This window comes from Silurus meridionalis, chromosome 23, assembly GCF_014805685.1.
Source record: "Silurus meridionalis isolate SWU-2019-XX chromosome 23, ASM1480568v1, whole genome shotgun sequence".
In the NCBI taxonomy this organism is placed as follows: Eukaryota; Metazoa; Chordata; class Actinopteri; order Siluriformes; family Siluridae; genus Silurus; species Silurus meridionalis.
Genome location: NC_060906.1, coordinates 15599036 through 15626029, shown reverse-complemented (window position 1 = coordinate 15626029; position 26994 = coordinate 15599036). Strand labels below are relative to the sequence as shown.

Sequence of the window (26994 nt, the reverse complement as noted above, 5' to 3'; positions counted from 1 at the left end):
TACACAAACCATGTACTTGAGTTAAGGTAGAGATACACTAGGTAAAATATTATTTCAGTAAAAGTTTCTGATATATTCTGGTATATAAACTTGACAGTCAGATGGTTTGTCACAAGACTCTTGCTTAAGCAACTCAGTTCATGTGAAAAAACTCTAATGTTACTCTTAGCACATCAAACTATTAATAGAATAATAATGGAAATATATTTAAATTTCCAAATGGAAATATTTCATTAAAGTACAGATACACGAATAGGCTACTTAAGTACAGTAAGGAATTACATTTATTTCATTACTGTCCACCACTGGTTTTTATATATTATCTTATGCAAGTACCATAGTCCATTAGGGCAAACATGATTTGAAAAAAGATGGCTTGTAAAATAATCAAATTTCATTTAAAAATTAAATCTCCAATGTTTTTTTTAATTTATTTAACTTTGCATATTATCAGTAAAAAAAATTGGAGCATTTCTATAAACACACTCCAGAAAGGGAAAGTGTGACTGTCTACTGTGATCAGTTATTAAACATCACTCTGCAGCATAAACATACAATGTTAACTGTGTGAGGAAAAGAAAGAAACAAACAACTGATCATGTACTGTATGTTTTAGCACTGGCAGGAGATGAGAGGGCACACCGAAGTTAAAAGGAAGCTGTCTTAGCTTTTAATTTCCTAGAGTGAGCAAGCTTGGTACCTCCTTTTTAACTCATGGTTGAAGGGAACCCTGTAATTCATGAAATTTCATCTACTGTATTAGTTTTAATAGTAAAAAAATCCAACTTAGAGCAAACCATCTGTCTGTCAAGTCTGTTACTATTTGACCTAAGTAAAATAAACCTTACTATAAATTTAAACTATAACTAATTATGATTGATTTCAATTAATCTGCACACCTACCCATGATATTTGTAACAGTAAATTGTGAAATGTTGCATTCTGAAGAGCAAGTTAATCAGAGCAAATTGAGATTTAGACAGTCCAAGTACATCAGTTTCTCACTGGAAGGAAGACCAACTTACCTTTAGACCACTGTAGTCAGTAATTACATCCTAATTTCCTCTTTTCACATTTCCTCAAATATGTCTACTATTATTGTCTACTTTTTTAAAAAGTAAAACAATACTTTAAAGTGTATCATTTAGTGATGGACTTTCTATTAACATGCTTCAGTTAAAGGAAGTCTGAGGCCACAGTAAACACACACAGCACCCACAGACAACTGCACAGTGTCTTCAGGGATGTGTGAAATATCAGGCTTCCCTGCTACATACATAGATTCTCATGTTGAGTGAATTTTTTCGCAATGGCATTGCATGAAAGGCACCACTATTTACGTCTAAATGTGTGGTGTTTTTTTCCTTTTAGGGTCAAGTGCAGGTAATGTGATAGAAGCACTGAAAGAATGATAAACAAATCTAAAATCTATTCATTCAAAATACATTTGTTATTCAATATATTAATAAAGGTAAATTCTTTTGTGACTTAAATCCAGAGACATCCAAAGATTCTGGAATTCTTTCCTTGTGATGCTCTGTCAGGCTTTTACTGCAACTAGCTTCAGTTCCTGCTTGTTTTGCCTAACAAGTGCATGCCCAAAATTCAGGTCTGTTGATTGCCATAGCAGAACGTTTTTCCATTTACAAAAAAATATATATTATCTGTATGCTTTAGGTGAACAGAAAATAGCTTTGTACACTTATTAATTCATCCTGCTCATAATTAGTAATCGCAAATAAATTCTCTACAAATGCCCACAGCATAAGGCTTTGGAATATAAGGAGTTCCTTCCTTTAATTGATTGACCCTTCTATCGATAGGATGTTGTTTGCAGGCAAACTTTTGAAACTAGTCAAATCCTAAGTTTGAAATCTGGCTGCTTTTAAAGCTTACCAATGTACATTGTATGCTAAATTCTCTGTATGTTGTATGGTAAAGTCTTCTCTTGCCTGTAAACTTAACCCAGGTATACAAACCTCTTGGAGGGTTTTCTTGATATGGTTTTGGTTTCTTGATATGTTTTTCTTTTCTTTCTTTTTTTTTTTTTTTTCTATACCAGGGAAAGAACTTTTCTCTCATTTATCAATAATTTTGTCAGTATTCTTCCTGGTCTTCTGGTGGTCCTTAGCTCATTAATATGTTCCTTCTTTGTTGCAACATACCAAATAATTGAACTGAGCACACCTGTTGTTTTGCGGTCTGTATAATGAGTTTATTTTTATTTTTCAACCTAATGATTGCTGGCTACACTGTCAGTGACAGCTCATTGGAATTAATTTTGAGAGTTAACAGCAACATATTCCAGTTGCAAATACCACACTTCAAATAAAATCTACGCCCCATCTGCTTATGTGCAAGGGAAATAATAAGAAAATAAAACACACCTGAACATGAAACAGCTGTGCAGTCAATCGTTTAATTTGCTTTTGCCCCATAACTAGTGGGGGTAATTTCTACACTGCTCTCCTGTTTGGATTTATATATAATCAAACTAAATCTGCAGTTCTGTAAAAATGATTGAAATAATTGCTTTGCAACTATTCAAATTTTTATCCCAACAATCAAATTAGGGATATTGTTCTACTGTAGCAGCTGGCTAGTAGTGAAATGTAGTCATTTGTGTAGTTTTTGTAGCAATTTCCTGCCTATTATTTCCCATTCAAAACCATCCCATCCCTGTCTTGAGTCTGTGTGTCTACACTGTTCATCCTCCAATTTCATGATCTTAGTGCCAACAAGCAATATATTATTAAGTAGGTACTGTATGTTTGCAAGGCACAACTGATTTTAGATGAAATGTATGGAGTTTTGTGCTGTCTACACACAGTGACAGAGCCAAGGCTCCTTTTGAGATGAATTATAGATTTTTAGTTCGGCGACAAATGCATTTTAATATGAAAAATTAGTTTTTTTTCATTGTAGTTAAAACTAAAGTGAATTGCAACTTTCCAATGGAAATGTCATTCTATGTCTATGATAAGGTACAGTGGCATTGACAAACACTGGGCTTTAGGCAAGAGAAGGGAATAAACATCAGGGATCCCAACATAATTTAGTTAGCATGAAGGCTTTTCATTTTATTTCACTGCAGACCCATTCTTAAATTCTTTTCCATGAATAATATTTAGAAGTCACAATTTCCTGATTTTTATTTACTATAAATGATGGTCAGGAGTGAGAACAACAATATTTTAGGGATCATTATTATGTAAAAAAAAAAAAAAAAAAAGGGTTTGGTTGGTATGTTAGTCATAGCTTATATAATTATATATTATGAATTAATTATATATTCATAAATTATAAATATATTCTTATACAGCTTGTGTTCCTTAGAACAGGTATCCCATGGTCATGGCAAAGAGAGAAAAACAAGAACCAAAACAGAGGCCTTGATGTGTCATCACTCATGTTCTTCTCATTTTTTACTCCCAATTTTTTGATAGAACTCAGTATGTGTTTTAACAGCTGTTTAAAAGGCCTCAATACAAATTCAGCTAACACTAACACTTGCTGCACTACTACAATTTCACCTTTTCTCTGCTCTAATGTTGAGATAAACAGGGGCCAGTGAGTTCATGTAAGGGCTGGTATTGGGTTGCGCATAGCCCAATTTCAGGAACACTCCTAGCAAGGACAGACAAAAAGCGCACAGAAATCAGAGCCCCAAGCCTCCTATGAATAAGCTCCTTTACTCCCTTCTGAGCAATGATTGGAGTGTACACCTCAAACATTGCTCCTAGCTAGATGTGTTAGCGATAGTGAACCACACACATACATAGGACCCTCTTCTAGCTCTCACTGGCAAACTAAACACGAGAGCTTTGTCATTGTGAACACTTGTTGCTTACTAAAGAAGTAACAAAATAACAGTGCCTATTAGTTTCATACAACACCAGGAATTTTGCTGGCCTAAGAAATTAATACCTGGTTCATGCCACTATTCAGCACCATCCACTGTTCAGTTGTTTTACAGATTAAAAAATCTGCCACATATCTTGTGTCTTCTCCAGAAAGTATTAATCAAATAAATCAAACTTGTCACATTCTCTTTAATGCTGTATTTTGATTGGTCAGAAGATGTCTGTAATTTTCTGTAACAGCACAAATTAGGCAAATTTCTCAAGAATTTGTGCAACTTTAGGTTTTTCAATACACAAAAGACAATACACTTTTGGCCTTTGCACTTCTTAAATAACATAACAGAGTGCATATAATTTCGTCTTACTATCGACAAGAGAGAAAGGAAAGTGAGGCCACTGAGGGAGCAACTATTACTAATGTATTACTATGTATTACACACACACACTAGCATTCATATTACAGTGATTCTGTCTAAAGCTGTTTTTCTTTTTTTTTTCACAGGTTCCCCAGAGCCAGTGATTATCCAGCAAATTACTAGCATTCCTCAGGGATCTTGCAGGCTACTTTTCGGAATCCTTATTATGAGTTGTTATGTTGTTACACAGAGAAATGGTGTTTTCCTAAGTAAATGGCTGTATACTGCCAAGTAGCAGACTGTGGGGGAAGTGCTGATGGTCATGGACCAGAAGAAAAGAGGTTGGACAAAGTGTTGAGTACACAAACAAGTGGCACAAATAATCTGGTCAAGATCTGGTCATACAAAACACTAGTCATGATCCTTAAACTATTCATGGTCATATGGAATTCGGCTTCAACTTTTCTGCTTCACCAAAGAACAACATCTAAATAGATTATTCTGCTTTTTCTACTTATTTACACAGTCCAAATCTTTTTTGTAAAATGATTTATTTACAATGTTTATGGACTGAATGTACAACCTTGGACATGATAGAACATTGTCACAAAGGCTATTTTTCAGTTTCTTCATATTATAGAATTTCTCATGATCATGCACATGTGTACTGACACAAAAATGTGTGTAGCCACAAGAGGTTTTTAAAAGATTGTGTCTAGAAACAAGAAGTAGCAACACAAATTGATGATTAAAAAGTATTTGCTAATATCTGAAAACTAGATGCACACAGTGTTTATTTGACTTGTCTTTTGCACATCATACTGACAAAAACTCATTACAAACAAGAACAGTTTTAACATAAGAAAACAATAAATATATTGATGGTGGTAAATATAACTTTTTAACAAAGGTATATTGTAAATATGATACTTAACAAAAGAAAATGTTCCTGAGTAACTTAAATCTTAAAGTACTATAAGACCATACTTAAAAATTATTTGTGAAGAGGGCTAAATTATCTTTAAAGGTTTATGATGTCTGTCCAACTTTCTCTGGGTATTCTTGTCACTCATCAGTACTATGAGCTACAATTATGAGCCATAATTGTACACAGCATCTAGAGTAGAGTATATGTCCAAATTACAGAGCTTTGATCATGTGAAGCATTTGACAGATCCTGGGGGTGCAGTAATGATCTATGCAGTTATGGCTTTCATCTTTACTTCTATAGTGTCACCACTACGCTACTGAAACTCATCTTACTCTCGCCAAGCATATTTATAACCTAGAGCAATAAAAACACTGCATTCACTCCATACATTCTTTATAGAATCACATGAACAGAGGTCTAACTGGATGACCCAGGGTTTACCCAAAGCAAGTAAGCTATCTTCTGTAAATGGACTTCCACAGTTTACAAGTATTACAGAAACAGTTGGTAATTATAGAAGCTCTGTTAAACGAAGTGTATATTACCCTTTTATAAAACACTTTAATTTACTAGTGACTTGAAAAGGCCTATATGTCTTATATACATTCTGCTACTACATTGATAAGAAACAAATGCCTTGTAATTACTGTTTAAAAACATGTTCCAGTTGCATTGTGCTGTTGTGTTCAATTTCTATGTATTTACAACTGTTACTTCTGCCTACTTCTTAAATTCTTGCTCAGTTATTTTTTAGGCTGAAGTTTATATTATTATTAATGTCTATAAAGAGTACAATAGTTACTTTGGGTGCCTAAATTGTCATAATCAGTTAAAACAGTATACCACATTCCCCAGAATTACTTTTTAGATTTGTCTGAACCTGGTCACATTTTACAACTTTCTAGTCAGCTCATAAATAATAGGATGTGTGGTTGCATTAATATGCACATATTGGATATCCATGTACATGTAGTAAATAAACATCAATACTTTAAATGCTATAAGTAAATTGTGAGCCATCATGCCTTAAGAAAATTGAAGCAGAAAAAACAAAGGTGACAGTCGTATAGAGGTAATAATGTAAAAAGATTTCAGCTGTGCCATAGTGGACACAAATGTGACAGCTAATCTACACATCAATTAATGGTGTTGTGGCTAACCTATTTTCCTTTATTTCTGACATCCTGACATTGAATATGCAGCCACAACAGCACATCAAGAACAGCCATGTATAGTCTAAAATCACAACAGGAGCCAAGTTTGACCAATGGAATATTCACAATTGTGGACGGAAGGAAAAATTTTCTAAACAATTTGTTTTGAACCAAGAAACGTTATTTTCAGAACTTTCAGCCAACACCAAGATGCATATCTTTACCTTAAGGTACTATCTTATTTTGCTCTTTACTTAGGGATTGACAGCTTACAATTAGATCATCTTTTTTATGTGAAGTGATGTCTCCTAAAAGAAATAACTGCTAAAACCCAAGAGAGAATAATACACACAATTCCCACCTTTAAGCCGCAATTTCTATGTGCATTGGTCAACTAGAAAAGAAAACTTAACAAGATACAAACTTGCACACGTGCTTGCACATAAATGGTAATGGAGGGTTGGGGGGTGCAGACAGAAGATAGACAAAGAATGGCATAAGTGTCTAGCCAAACATGGTCTAGACTATGTTTATGTTTTCTTGCCTTGTTCTTAAAACACATTTACAGACTAATGGAGCTGCTTTGTAACTGGAGGGGCAAAAAATTACAGTCTGGGCATACAGTAAAAAAAAACAACAACTATGCCAATACAGCATGGTAAGCAGAGGCATTTAAGAATTTATGCCTTAAGTTGTGATAAAATGCTGCACAAATTGTAAACAAAAACTGAAGCTTATAGGTTCAGATAATAATAAATATAAAATGTATATACTTTTGGTCACATAATGACAACAACACTGTTGAATTATATACTGTATATTGCTTTAGTTTTAAAGAAAAAAAGACACCAGGAAACAATCATTTGCAGGGTGGTCTTCCAAAGGTAATATATTTTCTATGCAAATTAAAAAATATTTATAAAAAAATAGTTAACCTTTTATTTACCCTTTAGATTTCATGGTGATGATGCATTATAGGACTGCTTTAAATAAATTAACTCCAAAGCATACTAAAGCTAGGATGTGCTTCCCTGTATCAGTGGTATTCTGTATTAATCTACAAGGGAGAAAATCAGAATCATCCTTTGTTTTTTAGGTGTGCATTTTTACATACAGTGATTGTGCTATCAGATTTTGTTTCAGCAAAAAAGGCATATATAGGCATATCATATAACAGCAAATAAGACAATGTTAATATCCTTTATACACACAGAGCTAAAAGAAATGCACATTTCTAATGCATATTTACTTACTGAACAGCTATTGATCCCTTTGGAAATTACTTAATTTCTTATGTCCAATTGCCAAAACAAAATGGCTTACATGTAATTTCACAAGATTCTATATGATAAAAAAGAATTCCAGGTTTTATATATTTATAAGTAGCAGCAAAATAGGACATATTGCACATACCAAATACAATTGTACAATAATACACGGTCAAGTCTGCAACTATCCAAACAATTACACAATCTCCAAACCAGAAATGAGAAATTACTGTTTTTATTTGTATTGTTCATAGAAATACAAATGTACATCTAAATTAAGTGACCATGTCATAGACTTTTATTACCTAAATTGTCACTTGGAAGTATTCTCAACTGTTGTACTATAAAAGTTGATAAGGAACAAACACAAAAACTTTTTCTACTATCTTCTAACTACACATTCAATTACCATAGCTTCAAAAGTAACAAATGCAAAATCAGGCTCCAGATGTCCATTGTCCACAAAACATTCCTTTTCAAATCCTGGCAACCAAAGCTTTTGGGACACACATCAAATGTACCCAATCTCAGTATCATGGAGTGCAGCATGCAGTTTTGCACAGGGGACATGCAGCAGCCCAAACTTTGTGTGGTAAACTACAGCAAACAGCTGACGAATGTGTCACTGTGTAATGACCCTGTGTTTCATTCAATCTACACAATTCTAAAGGTTCAAAGACTATGGAGATGTGCATAGGAAAATGCACAATTATACTTTTGTTTAAGTTAATTTATTTTCAAGCCATTATCAGTGACTATAAAATTAAATCAAAGGTGTTCAGTGTTTATTTTTACCATGAGAAAAATAAACCACTGTCCAAGCTCTGGCAAGAGGTATCACTTTTACATATTATTGGGGTCTTCAAAATAAATGTAAATTTTTGGCTGAATCCGCATGATTTCAGTCCAAATATAGATCTGTTTGAGTAGCATGTCCTGAAACATCCGATGGGCCAGGATAACCCATGTATGTATACATTCAAATATGTCATTTTGGTCACTAGTGTATTTTGAAAATAATTGTACATTTCACATTTAAGTGGTCTGGTTCTTGACATTTGATCAAAATAGTCAAGCTAAGTCTGGGTGAAACATGATTTCATCTCGTCTGGCTTCTATTCTTACCTATCCGACCATAGAGCAATGGTAAATAGTTCCACTTTTTAACACGAGGGTCATACTTAGCTGACCACGATTATACAGTAGGTCATAGATTTTTGTGTAAACATCTGGTTTAAGTGGAGTTTCTCTACTTTATTTAGCATTTCCTATTACCAGCTTTACTTATGTGATTGTGGCCCCAACAATATTGCTGAAGTGATATTTTCATAATGTAATGTTCTTTTCAAAAACACTAGTAAGTTCTGGAAGGTATGTACATAAGAAAGAAACCCTTTGAAATTGCATGTTAAAAAAAAAAAAAACAGTATAGGGAAACAAGCGTTGCATTTTCTTTGTGGGGTTAATACCTTTCTCTCCTTGCTGGATTCCATAAACATATTTTTTACCATTTTTATACTTTCTTCATACCATCAACAGGAAAGTCTCTGGGTTACATATGTAGCCTTAGTTCCTTGAGGGAACAAGAGGCTGCGTCCGAACGCTTTGGTAATGCGACTGCGTTGTCCATGCTCTGAGTAATGAGTCGAATCAGTCAAAATTTAAGACAGGTTGTCACCGCCGGGGTGACGGCATGACCAGGGAGTATACAGCACACCTGGAGAGTAGACTGCTTCAGCTTTTGTAACTGTGAAGAAATCACTGAAGGGGCATCGGAGGTGTGGCTAGAGAGGCAGCGTCTAATTCCCTCAAGGACACTGTCCCATAGACCTTGTGCAAAGCGGCCACTCGTGAACGCTCCCCATCCCGTGAGGGACGCATCCGTTGTAAGCACAATGCGATGACCAGAAACTCCCAACACGGGGCCTTGGTAGGAAGGAACCCGAGATTTTTCCACACATCTAAAGCATGTAGGCATCGCCGTGTGACCCAGATCGTGCGGAGGGGATTGCCCTTCGAGAGAACCACCAGGCTCTGAGCCACCATTGTAGGGGTCTCATGTACATGAGTCCAAGTGGAATGACACTGGACACTGCTGCCATGAGCCCGAGCAGTCTCTGGAACTGCTAGACAGCGAATGACCACCCTTCTCTGACCGCCGTGAGGAGGGACACTATGCATGCAGAGGAAAGCTGCATGCGTATAGTCGCCGAAACCCAAATGACGCCGAGATAAGTGGTTTTCTGTACGGAGAAAGCACACATGTCCTGGTATTCAGCTGAGACCCTAGCCCATGTAAGCGGTACCGACATCTCTATGCCGGACCGCTAAGTGCTCTGATTGAGCTAATATCAACAAATCGTTGATATAATTAAGGATACAAATGCCCTGAAGTCTCAGGGGAGCCAGAGCTGCATCGACCATTTGTGAAGGTGCGGGGTAAAAGGGCAAGACCGAATTGAAGGACCAGATATTGGAATGCTTTGACCCCGAAAAGCAAACCTCAGGAGCTTCCTGTAATAAGGAGGATGGGTACGTAAATGTACGCATCCTTTAGACCTACTGTGACAAACCAATCCTCAGATCTGAGCATCATCAAAGAGCGGTTCAGCTGACGTAGATCTAAAATAGGATGCAACCCACCATCTTTTTTGGGAACTATGAAGTACCAGCTGTAGAACCGGGGCTCAGACGCGGCTCTAGAAATGAACCCTCCTGGTCTGCAACAAAGCTGGGCAGAACCAAAGGAGGGAGCTTGGTGGAGCTGGCTGTGCCCTGAAGCACATTCGTGACAGAGTTAACAAACCAGGTTTCTGAAGGGGCCAGGGTGAAAGCGGTGCTACACGTCCCCTGGTCATCCCTCCACAGTTTGAGGCAGGACCTTTTTGGCGTAGCATTCTTCTCAGAGATGACAGTCCTCAGATCTGTCACCTTACGGGGCTTGACTCAGGGCGACGCACGGGATCCTGCACAGGGTAAGCGTGTTGCAACGCTCTGTCTCTGCACTTGGTGGTATTAAGTGCTGGGTCAGGGTTGGGGCTGTGCCCACCGAACAGCCCAATGAAAGCAGCGTGGGAGATACCGCTGGAACACCGCCGAATGTCTCTTGTACTCCTGGAACCTGTTAACTATCGAATCAATGGCATTGCCGAAAAGGCCTGAAGGAGAGAGTGGGGCATCCAGCAGCACGACCCGGTATTTCGGACAGGGTAAGCCAAAGGTGTCTCTCAATGGCTATATGCCGGGAGCAAAAAACGCTCATCAAGCTTGCTCGAGGGAGGGGCTTTATGCTCACCAGGCATGCCAGGCTAAATCAAGCTTCTGAATGGCGCATGTCACATCTCCCAGGACCTCTTCACTATCGGGTTCTTAAGCACTAACCCCGGGAATCAGAGCGCCGCTCCGCCTCAGCGAGAGCGGGATCTGAACTATGAGGAGTCTCCTCAAAGAGCCCCCGCCGGAAGGGGAGCAGCCGCATAGGCATGCGAGCACAGTGCTGGCAATCAGCTCTTTTGAGAACCGAAATCGCATTCTTCGCTCCCAAACAAACCACACACAGACTGTGTGTATCCCTTCCTGTTATGAAACGAGGACAGAGAGAAGCACACAGCCGAAACGTGTGCTTGGTTTTCTCAGATGCCTTCATTCTTTTGACAAAACAGAAAAACATTAAATTTCACACAGATCGTTTCATGAACAAACAGATGCTGAAGCAGTCTTCTCTCCAGGTACTCCCTGGTCGTGATGTCACCCCGGTGGTGACAGCCTGTCTTCAATTTTGACTGATTAGACTCATTACTCAGAGCATGGACAACGCAGTCGCGTTCCCAAAGTGTTCCGGCGCAGCTCGAATTCCTGAAAGAGAACAACATTACTAACTCAAACATGCTTTTCATAATAGCATTCAAAAAATATATATATTCTTCCAGCCATGTGCTGTTCATCAATGGAGTATTTCTGTTTTTCATTATTATTTTTAGATTACTGGTCCAGCAAAACTATTTCAGCATATTTGTTTAGATGCCTAGGTATTTTCTGCTAGGAGTCCAAATCCTCATTATAATCCAAATTCAAAATTTTTTACAATGGGGTTATTTCATTATTACAAGGGGTTTAAAAAAAGAATGCATTGATTTCAATTCATTATCATGTGGTAATCAAAGTACAGTTATGAAAGTCACTATACAACCTGTTGCACAATTATCCTATAGTCCTCTAATTCTGAAAAAAGAATCAGTAAAAAATGCAGGGTTTATTTTTTGAGGAAAATAAGTATTTGAACACCCTGCTATTTTCTAAGTTCTCCCACTTAGAAATCATGGAGGGGTCTGAAATTGTCATCGTAGGTGCATGTCCACTGTGAGAGACATAATCTAAAAAAAAAAATCCAGAAATCACAATATATGATTTTTAAACTATTTATTTGTATGATACAGCTGCAAATAAGTATTTGAACACCTTTCTATCAGCTAGAATTCTGACCCTCAAAGACCTGTTAGTCTGCCTTTAAAATGTCCACCTCCACTACATTTATTATCCTAAATTAGATGCACCTGTTTGAGGTTGTTAGCTGCATAAAGACACCTGTCCACCCCATACAATCAGTAAGAATCCAACTACTAACATGGCCAAGACCAAAGAGCTGTCCAAAGACACTAGAGACAAAATTGTACACCTCCACAAGGCTGGAAAGGGCTACGGGAAATTGCCAAGCAGCTTGGTGAAAAAGGTCCACTGTTGGAGCAATCATTAGAAAATGGAAGAAGCTAAACATGACTGTCAATCTCCTCGGACTGGGGCTCCATGCAAGATCTCACCTCGTGGGGTCTCAATGATCCTAAGGAAGGTGAGAAATCAGCCCAGAACTACACGGGAGGAGCTGGTCAATGACCTGAAAAGAGCTGGGACCACCGTTTCCAAGGTTACTGTTGGTAATACACTAAGGCGTCATGGTTTGAAATCATGCATGGCACGGAAGGTTCCCCTGCTTAAACCAGCACATGTCCAGGCACGTCTTAAGTTTGCCAATGACCATTTGGATGATCCAGAGGAGTCATGGGAGAAAGTCATGTGGTCAGATGAGACCAAAATAGAACTTTTGGGTCATAATTCCACTAAACGTGTTTGGAGGAAGAAGAATAATGAGTACCATCCCAAGAACACCATCCCTACTGTGAAGCATGGGGGTGGTAGCATCATGCTTTGGGGGTGTTTTTCTGCACATGGGACAGGGCGACTGCACTGTATTAAGGAGAGGATGACCGGGGCCATGTATTGCGAGATTTTGGGGAACAACCTCCTTCCCTCAGTTAGAGCATTGAAGATGGGTCGAGGCTGGGTCTTCCAACATGACAATGACCCGAAGCACACAGCCAGGATAACCAAGGAGTGGCTCTGTAAGAAGCATATCAAGGTTCTGGCGTGGCCTAGCCAGTCTCCAGACCTAAACCCAAAAGAGAATCTTTGGAGGGAGCTCAAACTCCGTGTTTCTTAGCGACAGGCCAGAAACCTGACTGATCTAGAGAAGATCTGTGTGGAGGAGTGGGCCAAAATCCCTCCTGCAGTGTGTGCAAACCTGGCAAACCTGGCAAAAAGTACAGGAAACGTTTAACCTCTGTAATTGCAAACAAAGGCTACTGTACCAAATATTAACATTGACTTTCTCAGGTGTTTAAATACTTATTTGCAGCTGTGTCATACAAATAAATATTTAAAAAATTATATATTGTGATTTCTGGATTTTTTGTTTTTTTAGATTATGTCTCTCACAGTGGACATGCACCTACGATGACAATTTCAGACCCCTCCATGATTTCTAAGTGGGAGAACCTGCAAAATAGCAGGGTGTTCAAATACCTATTTTCCTCACTGTGTGTATATATATATATATATATATATATATATATATATATATATATATATATATATATATATATATATATTCTAAGATCAGCATAACACTTTTTTGTTAATTAAAAAAAAAAAATTTAAAAAAAAATGTTCATAGTCCTGAAAATAAAGAAAACTCTTTGAATGAGCAGGTGTGTCCAAACTTTTGGTCTGTACTGTATGTATAATATATATAAACTTTTGGTCTGTACTGTTTATATAATATATATACAGTACAGACCAAAAGTTTGAACACACAAGGTGTGTCCAAACTTTTGGTCTGTACCGATATATATAATGTTTGTGTGTGTGTGTGTGTGTGTGTGTGTGTGTGTGTGTGTGTGTGTGTTCTTCATTAGAGCAGAATCTAAGAATACTATTTTAACTATTTTTTAAAAATATTAGTACAGCAACTCAGTACATTCAGTGTCTTTATGTAATTGAGGGTAGGTCTTTCTTTGGCTTTGGAGTTAAGCATCAGTGTGAGAGATTTTTTGTAGGTTGGGATGATGGGGAGTTTAGACAAATGTGCAGCTGCATTCTCTTATCAATTGCAGAAGTTCAATTGCATGCAGAGGAAGAATTGCTACGAATGAACTGCACTAGTCTAAACTACAGCTCAATGATCACCTGATTGGCACATATAGACAGAAACTGCCAGATCCACCTGATATTGTTTAGGTGAAACCTGCATGACTCATGAGTCAGATTAGCTTATGAACAGCAATATGTAGTATTAATTACATTGTCAGGTAATGAATTTTTACTTGTATATAAACAGTATATAAAGAATTTATGCCATCTGACAACCTTTGGACCTAAAAGAATCTGAAAAAAAATCTCTCTGAACAAATTAGCTTTAATGCTTTAGGTCCTGTGAAAATCTAACAATAACATCATAACATTAAAGTTTCTGTACTTGTAGAAGACACAGAACTTTACCAGTTGCAGTGCGATTTCTCCATTGGTATCTCTGCAGAGGGCTCCATAATTCAGACGCCACTATGGCTCTCCCCCACACCACCCACAATCCTTTTGCCAGACCAGCCTTCAAATACAACACCCTCTCCAAAATAATGCATCGCCACAAGCACAGTAAGCAAGAGCCTTACCACACTAACAGGCTACACTTGAAGACAGCCTGTATGCTAATAATAGGGCACTAGCGTGATTTTGTTTTAAAGATTTCAGAGGTTCTCTTTTTGAAGGCATGATTGATGAATGTTCAGCTTAGGTGTTACTGATTATAATGTTAGGGTTACATTTTAAACTCATCATTACCCAGTGCCATACTACTACTACACATGCTTACTTTTAAAGCTCATTCAGAAAACGCTGGTTGAACATATAATTCTGAGAACATCTATAAAGCATATTCCTGATCCTCTGGCCTATCTGGTCAGAAAGAAAGGCCTCCCTTAAATGTAAACCCTTCAGAAGGTTTCCTCCCACTAATAGGCTGGTTTGTTCTTAAAATACAAAGTCCAGTACATAACTGCTCTACTATGAAAATAGTATCTTCAACTGATCCATTTGTAAATAACAAGCTCTGCATGCATGATATATATTTATTCATACAAAAAAATCCTGTGCAGAATTCAAAAGTTAAGAAAATCTAAATCTAATTTCCCAATTAGATTTTTTTCTTAATTAGATTTGAAAATTTTCCTTAATTAATTGTGTTTACTATACAGTAATACTGTAAGCAATTACTTTGAGATCTTGCATTTAGTTTTTAATTCAACCAACAATTAAATTTGTTTCAAGTCAAATCACATCAAGAAGTTTTTATTGTCATTTCTACCAAATTTAGTTGATGCAGTATACAGTGAAATAAGACAATGTTCCTCCAGAACCATCTATTTGAAAGGCTCAATCTGGAGACCGCATTTTATTTGCATCCAACGCAGTTCCATAGAATAAAAAAAAATGATGACATTTTCTTAAGCCATTTCTGAATGGAATGTATTGTTTTGATGGGGTGAAAATATTTTATATTCACATGCAATGCTCAGGATATTGCAGCCTATTCATTGAAATGCTGTTCAAATTTTACAATGCAGGCTAAAACAAGTTGAGGGTAAAAGTTACTAGCCAAAGTTTACTGTAGTTATATTGAAGTTTTTGAGCAGGCTATAATGAGGAGGCTTACGTGAGAGCACTAAGTCCAATACTTGTTTTAGGTCAAAGCAGTTAAAAGAAATTGTGAACCTAAATTGCATTACTACCTTTATGAAACTAGGGTTTGAGACATAATTTTCTGTTGTTTGTAGGGCTGCAGCTAACAAAGTGCTTCTGTTAGCTGATGTATGATACAAGGTTCTGACTCAGTGGTTGAGTTTTACAAGATTTTGCAAGATGTTAGTCCTCTTCATGTACTGTACAGGCAACAATTCAATTAGGGGCATTAAAGCCAGGTAAATTTAGGGTATTTTACATAAATAACAAGTGTAGTAGTGCTGACCAACACCAACTGCAAGTGTTTTTTGTAGTCATTTCCATTTCATATACATTTATATTTTGTAAACTTCTGTCATTATATATTTGGTATCACATGGTATCACATAATAGGACATTAGAGTTTATCTAAACAGTGACAGCATTATGTGCATGAACTGCAACAGAAAGTAACATGTTTTAAGTTGGTCAAACTTCTTTAGGGTTTTTAAAGCAACTAATTGTGACAATGTTGTACTTTCTTTTCACCTGCATTATTTAAAAAAATTTTTAAATCCTGACTTATTCATGCACAACAAAAGACATCCAGTGAGCTTTGTAGAGGGAAATTCACTATTGGCAAGACGAATCAGAAGAGTGGGTTAATTAGTTAAAATTAGTTAAGTGTTTAGGATTGGCATACAGTATATATTTAATATACGTGCTATATAGTTATTTAGTAACATGTTTCATGTCATCTTTAATGGAAAACTCACCATGCCTCTGTACATAATAAAAAATAATTTATATATTGCTTGGGAATAATCCAAATACTCCTGTCTGAATGTTTATGATGGGACAGAAAGTGCAAATATGTAATCATAATGAGATGGAAAATGTGCCCATATATTAGCAAAGATATTGATAAGACTTCAAGATTTAAGAGCAAGCTATTATCATGCTAGCTTCTATTTTTCTGAGTATAGCTGCTTTGAGACAATGTCTATTGTTAAAAGCGCTATACAAATAAAAAAATAAGAAGAAATTGATATAGAATATACAGTAATCCATTGCTTTACCACGGTTGGAATCTCATGCCCCCGGTTTATTGCAGAATTGCATTTGCAACATAACCAATTTTTTTTGTTGATTTTCCCGGTCTCTCGCCGGCTAGTATTATGTTGAAATAATGAAATTTATTAATAAAAATATAATTATCAATTATAAAATTAAGTAAAATGGAAATACAGTGAAGAAAGTAAAGAATGCAGTGATGTGTATCTTTAACTCAGCCTCTTTTTGACGTCATAGGACACTTCAACCAGTAAACAAGCAGAGAATCTATGCATTGCTACGCTACTACAGAACTGTATACTATACAGTACATGTACTCACTAAAAATGTGATACAGTGTACTGTATTTTTACAATTTACACAAAATGTATCTTGCTATATTCTTGCAAATGTTTTCTGTGTGTTTAAAGTGTGTGGGAGGATGATTTACTGCTTAAACAATTAAAGAAAGCTTTTTCAGCGTGGCATCCATTTATCGCGGTTTTTAGTTTATCGCAAGGGGTTTTGAAACATAATCACTGCGATAAACTGGGGATTACTCTGATTAATATGAATGTAAGGCCTGCATTCTTTAAATAGAATTAAATTATTCAGTATACTGCAGCATGCCTTTGTGCCATTTTATGTGTGAAACAGTAAATATTGAGTAAGTGGCAGTACTTTTTCTTCTGCCGTAATGCTTGGCAATTTTTACAAGGAGTTCACATGGTAAGAGTCATTTTTGTGACTGGGCAGGCTGGTTCGATGGTGGAAAGCCTGACTCACCTTTTGTTGCTAAAATGAGAAAATGAGAAGGTTGGAATGTCATGATGAGAAACAGCCAAGTTTACGAGTGGTTCCAGGTCAGTTAATAGGAACACACTCCCAAAATGAATTTTAATGGGACAACATGTGTTTAACGCTTAAAATTCCATAGAACAACCTAAACTATCACAAATGTAATGGCTGTGTGTGTAAAAGGAAAGAGGGGAAAAAAAATTATATATTTTTTTAAATTGGCAATAAAACTTACTAAATAGAAATACTAGTATGAAAGAACATAAAAATGTACATAAAATTAACAAGCAGTCTTTTCTTCATTTCTCTACCTTCTCACTTCTGAACATGTCTCTGTGTAATGGTGTCTGTATATACTTTTTTAAATTAAATGATACTACCAAAAACACACTATACAATGGATACTTTTTTAAGATTAACTCAGGGATATACACAGTTGAACCTATTATTTTAATAATTATTATACTAATTATTATTTAGTATATTATAATAACTAACTTCTGATTAACTATTATTATTTTACAAACACTATCTGGATGGAAGAATCATCTGAAAGAAATGATTATGGATTTTATCTCAGATTAAAGCAGCATGTAAGGAAAAAATTATCATTCCAATGGTTAAGAAACAGGTATATTTATTCTTATTTAGGGTTTGATGGCAGCCAGTGCAAAGGAGACATTGCATAGGTACTGTATATTGAAGAAATGGTTCAAGTTAATATCTGAAAAATATGGAAGCAAATATGACTGTCATAAAACTGAAAAGAACTTGGCATATGCAGGATTGTAATCAATAGAAGACAATGGAATAATGGCCCTTGCTTTGTGTACAGAGGCTTAGTTTTTCCTTACTATGTTAGGGACCCTTGGTTACAGTAATGGGAAACAGCCTACTAGGACTGCACAATTTAGATACTTCATTCCTTATAGAATTTGGATAAAGAAAACATGCGTTTGGCGCCATCTTGTGGTCCAAGTAGAAACTAACCAAACAACTGAATTTGTTGCCAGAAGTTTTAATAAAGGGGACAGAATAAGTAATTTAAGCAGTTGCTAAGAAAGACAAAATATTAAATCTAAAATCTAACCATTTAATGTTGCATTAAAGTCAGGAACATTTGCTTATTTCTGTGAGACTAAAGTTAAGAATTTTACTGAATTATATGGGTATGTTGTATCTAAGTCATGACTGCTACTGTGGCTCTATGACCACTAGAAAATTACAGTGGCCATGAAGTAACATACAGCCCAATCATGTTGTTGCATCTCTACCTATAGCTAAAGTACAAACAAATACTTCTTTACTGTACTTAAGTAGATTTTCCACGCTCGTTACTTTAGTTTTTTAGCTATTTGGGGAAATTGTAATACAGTGGAACCCGGTTATGTCGATGTCCTAGGGGGTTGCCAAAAAGCATCGAGATAACTGATGATTGAGATAAACGAAAATAAAAATGGTGGCAATATATTAACGGGCTTGAAATTTCTTTATGTACATGATGTGCGTTAATAAATGAGAATGTGCATGCACGTGTTTTTAAAGGGTTTTTTTACACAACAGCGTTGCTGCGATTTGTTTGATGAAGGCATGCTATAAAAATACATACAGTACATGTTTATCTGTCAGGAATCCACCTGCCACGCCCCCTTCGGTGCTTTCTCGGCCGCTTTCTCTGAAGCTTTCTCTTCAATCGCGCACATATGGTGCTCGTTTAGCATCATCACCAGCTCCTATTTAAACTTCCACACTCTCACCATCCGTTATTGTTGGTATATGTTGGTTCACGGCGGTCGTTGTTATCGCTCATGCGTATCCCGGTACGTGTCTTCCCACCGGCACTCTCTCAACGGCTGCGATTTTCTTCCCAAAGCGCATTGCGGATTCCCCCCGATCCTGCTGTTGTTCATTCTATGCTTTTGCTGCTCATCCCACGTTCTCCCGTGTGCTGTTCAGCGCCGCGCTTCTACTTTCGCCTCCCGTTCATCGCATAACATTTAACAACAAAAGGCATATGTGCACTACCTAACAGCAGAGATTCACCAGTATACAATACAACACCTGTAGAATCTGTAAGCCTTGATTTTTCCGCCACTTTCGCGAGTTCTCATGCGGCTGCACCGAGATAACCGACGTTAAATGGCAAATTTTCCCCCCCTTGTGCTCGAGATATCAGGGTTCGGCGACATAAAAAAGTCGACATAACCGATACAAAATTTCTAAGACAAAGCGAGAATTTGGCGGTTCCACTTCAAAAACGTCGACTTAATAGGGTTGTCGAGTTAACCGAGGTCGAGATAAGTGGGTTCCACTGTATTTTCTTTCTTTTCATTGCGTGTCGTTTTCAGCACATTCCTGATCATGATCATCTTTTCTCTGCTTGGGTTCTATATGGTGGATGTTCAGCCTGGACACATTCATTAGGTAACAAAATAAAAAAAATCGTTTTGTATTAATATATTAATTAGGGCTGTCAAAATGCAAAATCATTTTAACAGCACTAATTTTATTAACGCGCGATTAATGCAGCACGCATTTCTGTTTGACCATTTTTATTAAGAATATAAATATAAAAGAGATTACATTAAAACCCTAAACGCAACACACATTTATTTACGATGCCCTTTTTTACTCAGATATAAAAAATAATAATAAATAAACTCCACCGAAAATCATTTTTAATCGTAAACATTTGTTTTGCTGATGCGCCAAGTCTCAAAATCAGCACCAAAATCCGCCATCATTCACACAATTTACCCTCTGGGGGTTCGACATATGTGGCATTTTCTCCTCATAACGTGGTCTTTTTTGATCGTACAGATAAAAGCAATACATCATTCGATATTGTAAAGGGTCTACTTTTATTTGTATACAATCATAACACTTTGCTTTTGTAACATAAATAAATATATAGGTTTCACCCTCTTCTGTCTCTCTTCATACACAAATTTCATTCACTGAATCTCATTCACTGAATCTCAGTGAATACTTGGCTCACAGACAATAAAAATATGAATAGAAAATAAATATTCTCTGATTATGTAATTAGTATGAAAGTTAGAAGTGGTACAGTTTCTCCGGTATGACCTCAATAACCGTCCGTGTAGAAACATCATAGGTGTCCTGATCACAGATATACTTACAAAGACATTTACAAGAAGGACTTTTAATGAAAACCTGGATATTGTAAAGAATGGTCAGACAAATATTTCAAAACCATATATACTTGCGTGTTTTCTTCTCCTAGAATTTGCACAAAAACATGGGAAAAATGCACACAAAAGCACCTATGGTCATTTAACGAGGTTAATATTAATGCTTCTGCTAAAGATGATGTATGTGGGCAGTGCAGTTGTGGCTACAATAAAAGGGGACGCTGCATGAGATTTGTCTGTAACGTGGCAGCAGTGGTGCACAGTAATGAAGTAAATGTAATTTGATACTGTACTTAAGTAGCTTTTTCGCATATTTGTACTTTCTACTTTTGTATTTTCATTTGGAGAGATTTTTACTTTAACTTTAATGCATTTCAAAGTCAAATATATCAAATTTTTTCTCACTATATTTTGTGAAATCAGTTTATTAATGAGTGGATAAAAACTGCACTGGTCAAGCAATTAAATTTAATTCATTTTTATTTGTATAGCGCTTTTAACAATGAACATTGTCTCAAAGCAGCTTTACACAAATAATGTGGTGATTAAACGTAAATATGTTTTTTGTAAGCACACAGCAAGCCATCAGGGTAGAGTGCATGCTCTGTTTTAAACTTGTTTTGATTGCCACTTGGTGGTATCTACTTAGCATGCACATACAGTTTAGCATCTGTTGAACAGCAAGTAGAACATTCTGAGAGTAATAAATAAGGGGAAAAAAACGATTGACTAACTTGCCAAGACAACCGTGGCTTAATTTGTGGGATTTTTTTAAAAGTAGTTTTGATGAAGGTTGAGGGCTCAGGATGATTTTATTATATATCAATCAGTGTTTGACTCATTAATATCATTCTATCAATAAATTCTATCAATCTATTCTATCAATAAAGCGTAGAGCAACATTAGAGTCTTTTAACATAAACTTGTTAATTAAACAAGAGTCTTGTAAAAAAAAAAAAAAAAGTGATAATTGGACATTATAGCCATCATAAATCATACTTTGGATACTTAGGTGCTCTGAAATACTTTGTTTCTGTATAACATTAATGATTTTTATAGCTGTGACCTCATAATGGGGGTATTAAGAAATTGATTGATTTCATGTAGGAAACCACTAAAGACCTAGGTGTAAAATGCACGGCCTGCCACTGATATTAGGCATGTGTAGGCCCACTACTGATATCAGATGTGTGTCGGAAGTGTGAGAATACAAACTAAATCTTCAGCTGTTTAAAGACTGACAGGCTTTCAAAAGGAAAAAGTTCCAATTACAAAAAACTTAAACTAAGTGAACCTCACAAACTGTTCTCTTTTCTTCACTTCTAATCATGCATTATATATTGCATAATAATGATATATAATACAATGGCAAAAATGACAAAACTTTATTAGAAAAAATATTTTTAAATGTCATTTTCAGATATATTTCATATATAGTTGTATACAAAGGTCATATCCGAACCATTTTATGTTTCTAATGAAAAAACCCCACCAATTCTAAATAAGGTTTTAATGCAGTTGATTGCTTTGCTTTGTCACTGTGTTTAACAGTTCATCTTGGCCATAACAATTTAAATTAAGCATTTACTTTATAAATAGCGAGCATGAACTAAAGAAAAAGAAATTGTGCCACAGTTATTTCTGGCATAAGGGAAGTCATTCATTTACAGAATTACTTATCAGGCTTTAGATTATCTTAATCGTTGAACTTTTGGTTGGTCCATATGGGACTGCTGGTTCACATAAATAGAAGAGTAAAGCGAGAACCCTCTCTAGGTGATCAACAGCCATCATGAGGTCTCTGGTCCTGCTTATGCTTGTAGGAGCTTGTTGTAAGTTGTTTAATTTTTTTACAAGTTCCACTGAAATATGATTTGACAGCCAACCATAATGAAATATTCAGTTCTATTCTATTTTATACAACAATTTGATTAATTTCATTATTTGTTTTTAGTTGCTCTGGAGGATGACAAGATTGTTGGAGGGTATGAGTGCACACGCAACTCCCAGCCCTGGCAAGTATCTCTGAATGCTGGCTATCACTTCTGTGGTGGTTCTCTGATCAATCAGAACTGGGTTGTGTCTGCTGCTCACTGCTACAAGTCGTAAGTGATTTGACTAATTATTAATTTAATACTCATTAAGGAAAACGCACCTCTAGAACCTGATTTACATTCCATCTCTAGTCGTGTGGAAGTTCGTCTGGGTGAGCACCACATTCAGATTAATGAAGGTACTGAGCAGTTCATCTCCTCTTCTCGTGTCATCCGCCATCCCAACTATAACTCTGCCACCATTGACAATGATGTCATGCTCATTAAGCTGAATAAGCCTGCCACTCTGAACAACTTTGTGCAGCCTGTTGCACTGCCTAAAAGCTGCCCTCCTGCCGGAACATTGTGCACAGTCTCTGGATGGGGAAACACCATGAGCTCCAGTGAGTAGAGAATTACATTTTTAAAACCTCTGACAATTTATATCTTTGTGAAAATGTGACCGATGATGTTATAATGCATTAAAATGCATTAGGATATGACAGCATTAGTATTGCAACACTGATAGGACTTTATTTCTCTGAAAGTAATTTTTCAAAACTTCTGACAACCCTGTTTGACTGCTCTTAACTTCTGGGCCTTATTTGGAAACTTGCATTGCAGCTGCTGATAGCAACAAGCTGCAGTGTGTGCAGGTGCCTATTCTCTCTGACAAGGCTTGTGACAACTCTTACCCTGGGATGATCACTGATTCCATGTTCTGTGCTGGTTTCCTGGAGGGAGGCAAGGACTCTTGCCAGGTAAAAGGAACATTTGTAGCATTAAGATCTCTTCTATAGCACATACAAAATGCACCATTTATACATTTGAAAGCCTTATAAGCAATATAAATTTGAATTCTTATTTTTTATCACTCAGGGTGACTCTGGTGGCCCTGTGGTGTGCAATGGTGAGCTGCAGGGTATTGTGTCTTGGGGTTATGGTTGTGCTCAGAAGAATCGCCCTGGTGTCTATGCCAAGGTAAATTAAATGTTGTTAGTTATTATGTGATATGATTTGATAGATCCTGTGTAGCAAATGTTTTTGTAACACAAACAATGTTCTTACTCTTTCTCTAGGTCTGCATTTTCACCAACTGGATTGCCCAGACAATGGCCAGCAATTAAATCTGCTCCATCTCACTTAAAATACAGCAATGTCACTCTGCAAAGTCTAACAACTGATGTTATGTTAAAATGAATCAAATAAAAAGAATAAAACATATTTGAAACTTCCCACTTATTTTCTTAAAATGACAAAAATAAAACTAAATAATTATACACTAATTATAATTTTAATCTTATTTAATTCTTAAATGTTTCTGTATTGGATTATAGCTTTGTTTTACTGCTCTTTTTTAATATTTAATTATTTCTGTCATCTCTGTGTTAAATTGTTACATAGGTATGATCTCAAATGCCTTTTATCCTTGTTTCAGGATTAACAGGGACTATTAAGCAACATGATATCCTATAGAATTAAAGTGCTCTATTTTCTAAATGCGTAATAAACAAATGGTAGAATATTGTGCCTTGGGGCTATGACTGTGCCGGGAAAACATGCATTGTTGTGTGTCTGGGTCAAAGAAAATCAAATGCCATATGATTAGATAAAATTTGTTGCAGTATGATCAGATATAATGTATACTGTAGCATGTAAAATGGGGGAAACAAATTAAGTAACAAATTAACTTTAATTTTATATTAATCACAGATTTAATGCAGCAATTCACATGACTGTTGAAATTTTGTTCACCAGACATTAGTATTAATTAAAAAATAAAAAATAAATATGTGAAATGAAAGGAAAAAATATTGAACACGCTAAGAAAAAGTCGTGCATCAAGGCAAGGCAGCAGCTGAGTACTGTATTTCTACCTCTTATCTGCCAAATTTTAATCAACTAGGCTAGTGCATCATGATAGGTTAGAAAAAGGCATCTAAATGCAAATATCCAACATTCAATGATGGGTAAAGACAATAAGCTCCCCCTAGACCTTCACACCCAAACAGTAGTGCTACATGTGGCACCGGTTACCAACGAAGATTGGAACACCAAAATGTTACTGTAAACACCATTGGGGCTCATTAACTGCAAGTGAAAGAAACATCACTCCACCATTAACTGGCCATGCACAAGGACTCATCTCAAGATTTCTAATTAGGGAGATTTCAAAAGGTAAGAAAAAGAGTAGCCGAAGAGCCAAGGACCACTCGGGAAAAAACTCCTGAAAGGCTTGGAGGCAACAGGTACAGTTGTCACAGAGAAAACACTGCCCCGGGTTTGCTTTTTACCCACTGGATTTCTCAAAAAATGTATTAATAAAAACTTAATTTATAACAATTTAATACATCAAGGATTCTCCATCCATAAATGCATTAAATATTTTTGAGGTACTAATTGATCTGGATCCAACTTTGTTGGCTGGGATGTATATTTATTTATAAAGCCAAACAAAAATTTCTGGTTTACAAAAGATTTAGGAATTATGAAAATTATACCTGCATGCACAATACAGCTGATTTGTATTTGATAAAGCCCCCCATATCCAGATAATTATGGACACTGGGAATTTATGGTCACACAGAAAAGCTAATTTTTCAATTCTTCTTTTAAAATGAATATGTATTTAAATTTTAAATGTTGCAAAGCATAAAAAGCAGCTGCTTTAAATTTCCATTTTCTAATTAGCACAATGAATGCAAAATCCTCTGTCAGCTGGGGCATTTGTGTCATTTTGAGTTATCATTGCCTATTTTTCCCATATTTTTTAATTAAATAATGAATACTATTAAATTAATTAAACTGCTTTGCCTTTATGTTTGTTTCTTGCTAAATGATAGTTACTCCCAAGCTTTGTTCCTTATGTTATGTGGAGATCCAAAAAAGCAGGGAAGGCATATGAAAATTAAATTCGAATTTTAACACAGAACAAAAAAAAAAAAGGAAAATTGTTCCGTAGTGGGGCAGAGCAAAGTCATTAGCCAGGCAGGGAGGGTGGGTGCATTGGATGGTTGAACAAATTTGCAGGGTGGTTAAAAAGGATGGCTATGAGATCCTTGATTGGGATTTGTGGCCTCTTCTCTAATTGTCTCCACCACTAACCCTAGTCCCAAAGCACTTTCTCTTCTGGAATTGGATTCCAGTTTTGATTATAGCATTTTGTATGTGAAGTGTTTTGCAATATTAGCAGGTTGAAAAGCATCACCAGACCCTGGTGTCTTTGTAAATATTGATTTATTTTATATGCATTACACAAAGCACTTTGAAACATACCCTAAGGCATCTCACCTTTTGGTCTCATCACAACAAAGAATATTTTCACTTCATCTTTCTTCTGCAAACAAGAAACTTTGCACACATGGCATCTAATAAAAAATGCAACTTTTCTCTGAACCACTGTAATCTGTATCTGCACTGCTATGGCTTCCCTTACTAGTCTATGTATTTATTTAGTTTAATGTCATTAGAATGCTGTTTAGATAAATTTTTTCATTTTTTTAATTTAGACTGACAAACCCAGCCATTAGGGTTGCGCAAGCCAGTGCACTCTCAGTTCAGATAAATGGGGAGGGCTGCGTTAGGAAGGGCATCCAGCGTAAAAATATGTGCCATATTTAACATGCGGAATCATGAATACGGATGATCCGCTGTGGCGACCCCTAATGGGAGAAGCCGAAAGAACGTTTTTTTCATTTAGACTGACAGTCTTCAGAAAATGAGAGCAGCTTTATAATTTTACAACTGTACCTTCTTTAAGACTAATGGTATGGTTTAAATATATATATATATATATATATATATATATAGGTTATATTTCAGTTTAGATCAAACCCTTTTGGTGTTTAAATCTGCATTCAGATACTTTATATGACAGTTTGGAATATCAAGGTTTTTACAGCAGCAGAGTTTGCTGTCAGTAGTCTTATTAAAGTTGATTTATTGTATGAGAAAGTCAGGTGTGTCAGAGAAGTATGTGAGGGTGGTGCAGGACATGTATGAGGACAGTGTGAAGGCAGTTAAGTGTGCAGTAGGTACGACAGACTGGTTTAGGGTGAAGGTTGGACTGCATCAAGGATCGGCCCTGAGCCCTTTCCTGTTTGCAGTGGTAATGGACAGGTTGACGGACGAGGTCAGACAGGAGTCTCCATGGACTATGATGTTTGCAGATGATATTGTGATTTGTGGTGAGAGTAGGGAGCAGGTTGAGAAGAGCCTGGGAGGTGGAGATATGCGCTGGAGAGAAGGGGAATGAAAGTCAGTAGGAGTAAGACAGAGTACATGTGTGTGAATAAGAGGGAGGGCAGTGGAGTGATGCGGTTGCAGGGAGAAGAGGT

At 36.4% G+C, this 26994-nt stretch overlaps 1 protein-coding gene across 1 annotated transcript; it reads left to right on the top strand.

The window, feature by feature from the left end:
* The first annotated feature begins 22356 nt into the window (after positions 1–22356).
* Positions 22357–23881, top strand: LOC124377045 (trypsin-2-like). The gene is made up of 6 exons (XM_046836318.1): positions 22357–22456; positions 22579–22729; positions 22811–23061; positions 23282–23418; positions 23537–23638; positions 23737–23881. The coding sequence occupies exons 1-6, from the start codon at positions 22417–22419 to the stop codon at positions 23782–23784; spliced, it is 729 nt and encodes a 242-aa protein (XP_046692274.1). The 5' UTR covers positions 22357–22416; the 3' UTR covers positions 23785–23881.
* Positions 23882–26994: the final 3113 nt, after the last annotated feature.

Excerpts from the sequence above, each read along its gene's own strand:
- LOC124377045 (XM_046836318.1), top strand. The coding sequence starts at position 22,417 with ATGAGGTCTCTGGTCCTGCTTATGCTTGTAGGAGCTTGTT. Across the intron at positions 23,062-23,281 it reads GGGAAACACCATGAGCTCCA|CTGCTGATAGCAACAAGCTG; the intron begins GTGAGTAGAGAA and ends CTTGCATTGCAG. Across the intron at positions 23,419-23,536 it reads GAGGCAAGGACTCTTGCCAG|GGTGACTCTGGTGGCCCTGT; the intron begins GTAAAAGGAACA and ends TTTATCACTCAG.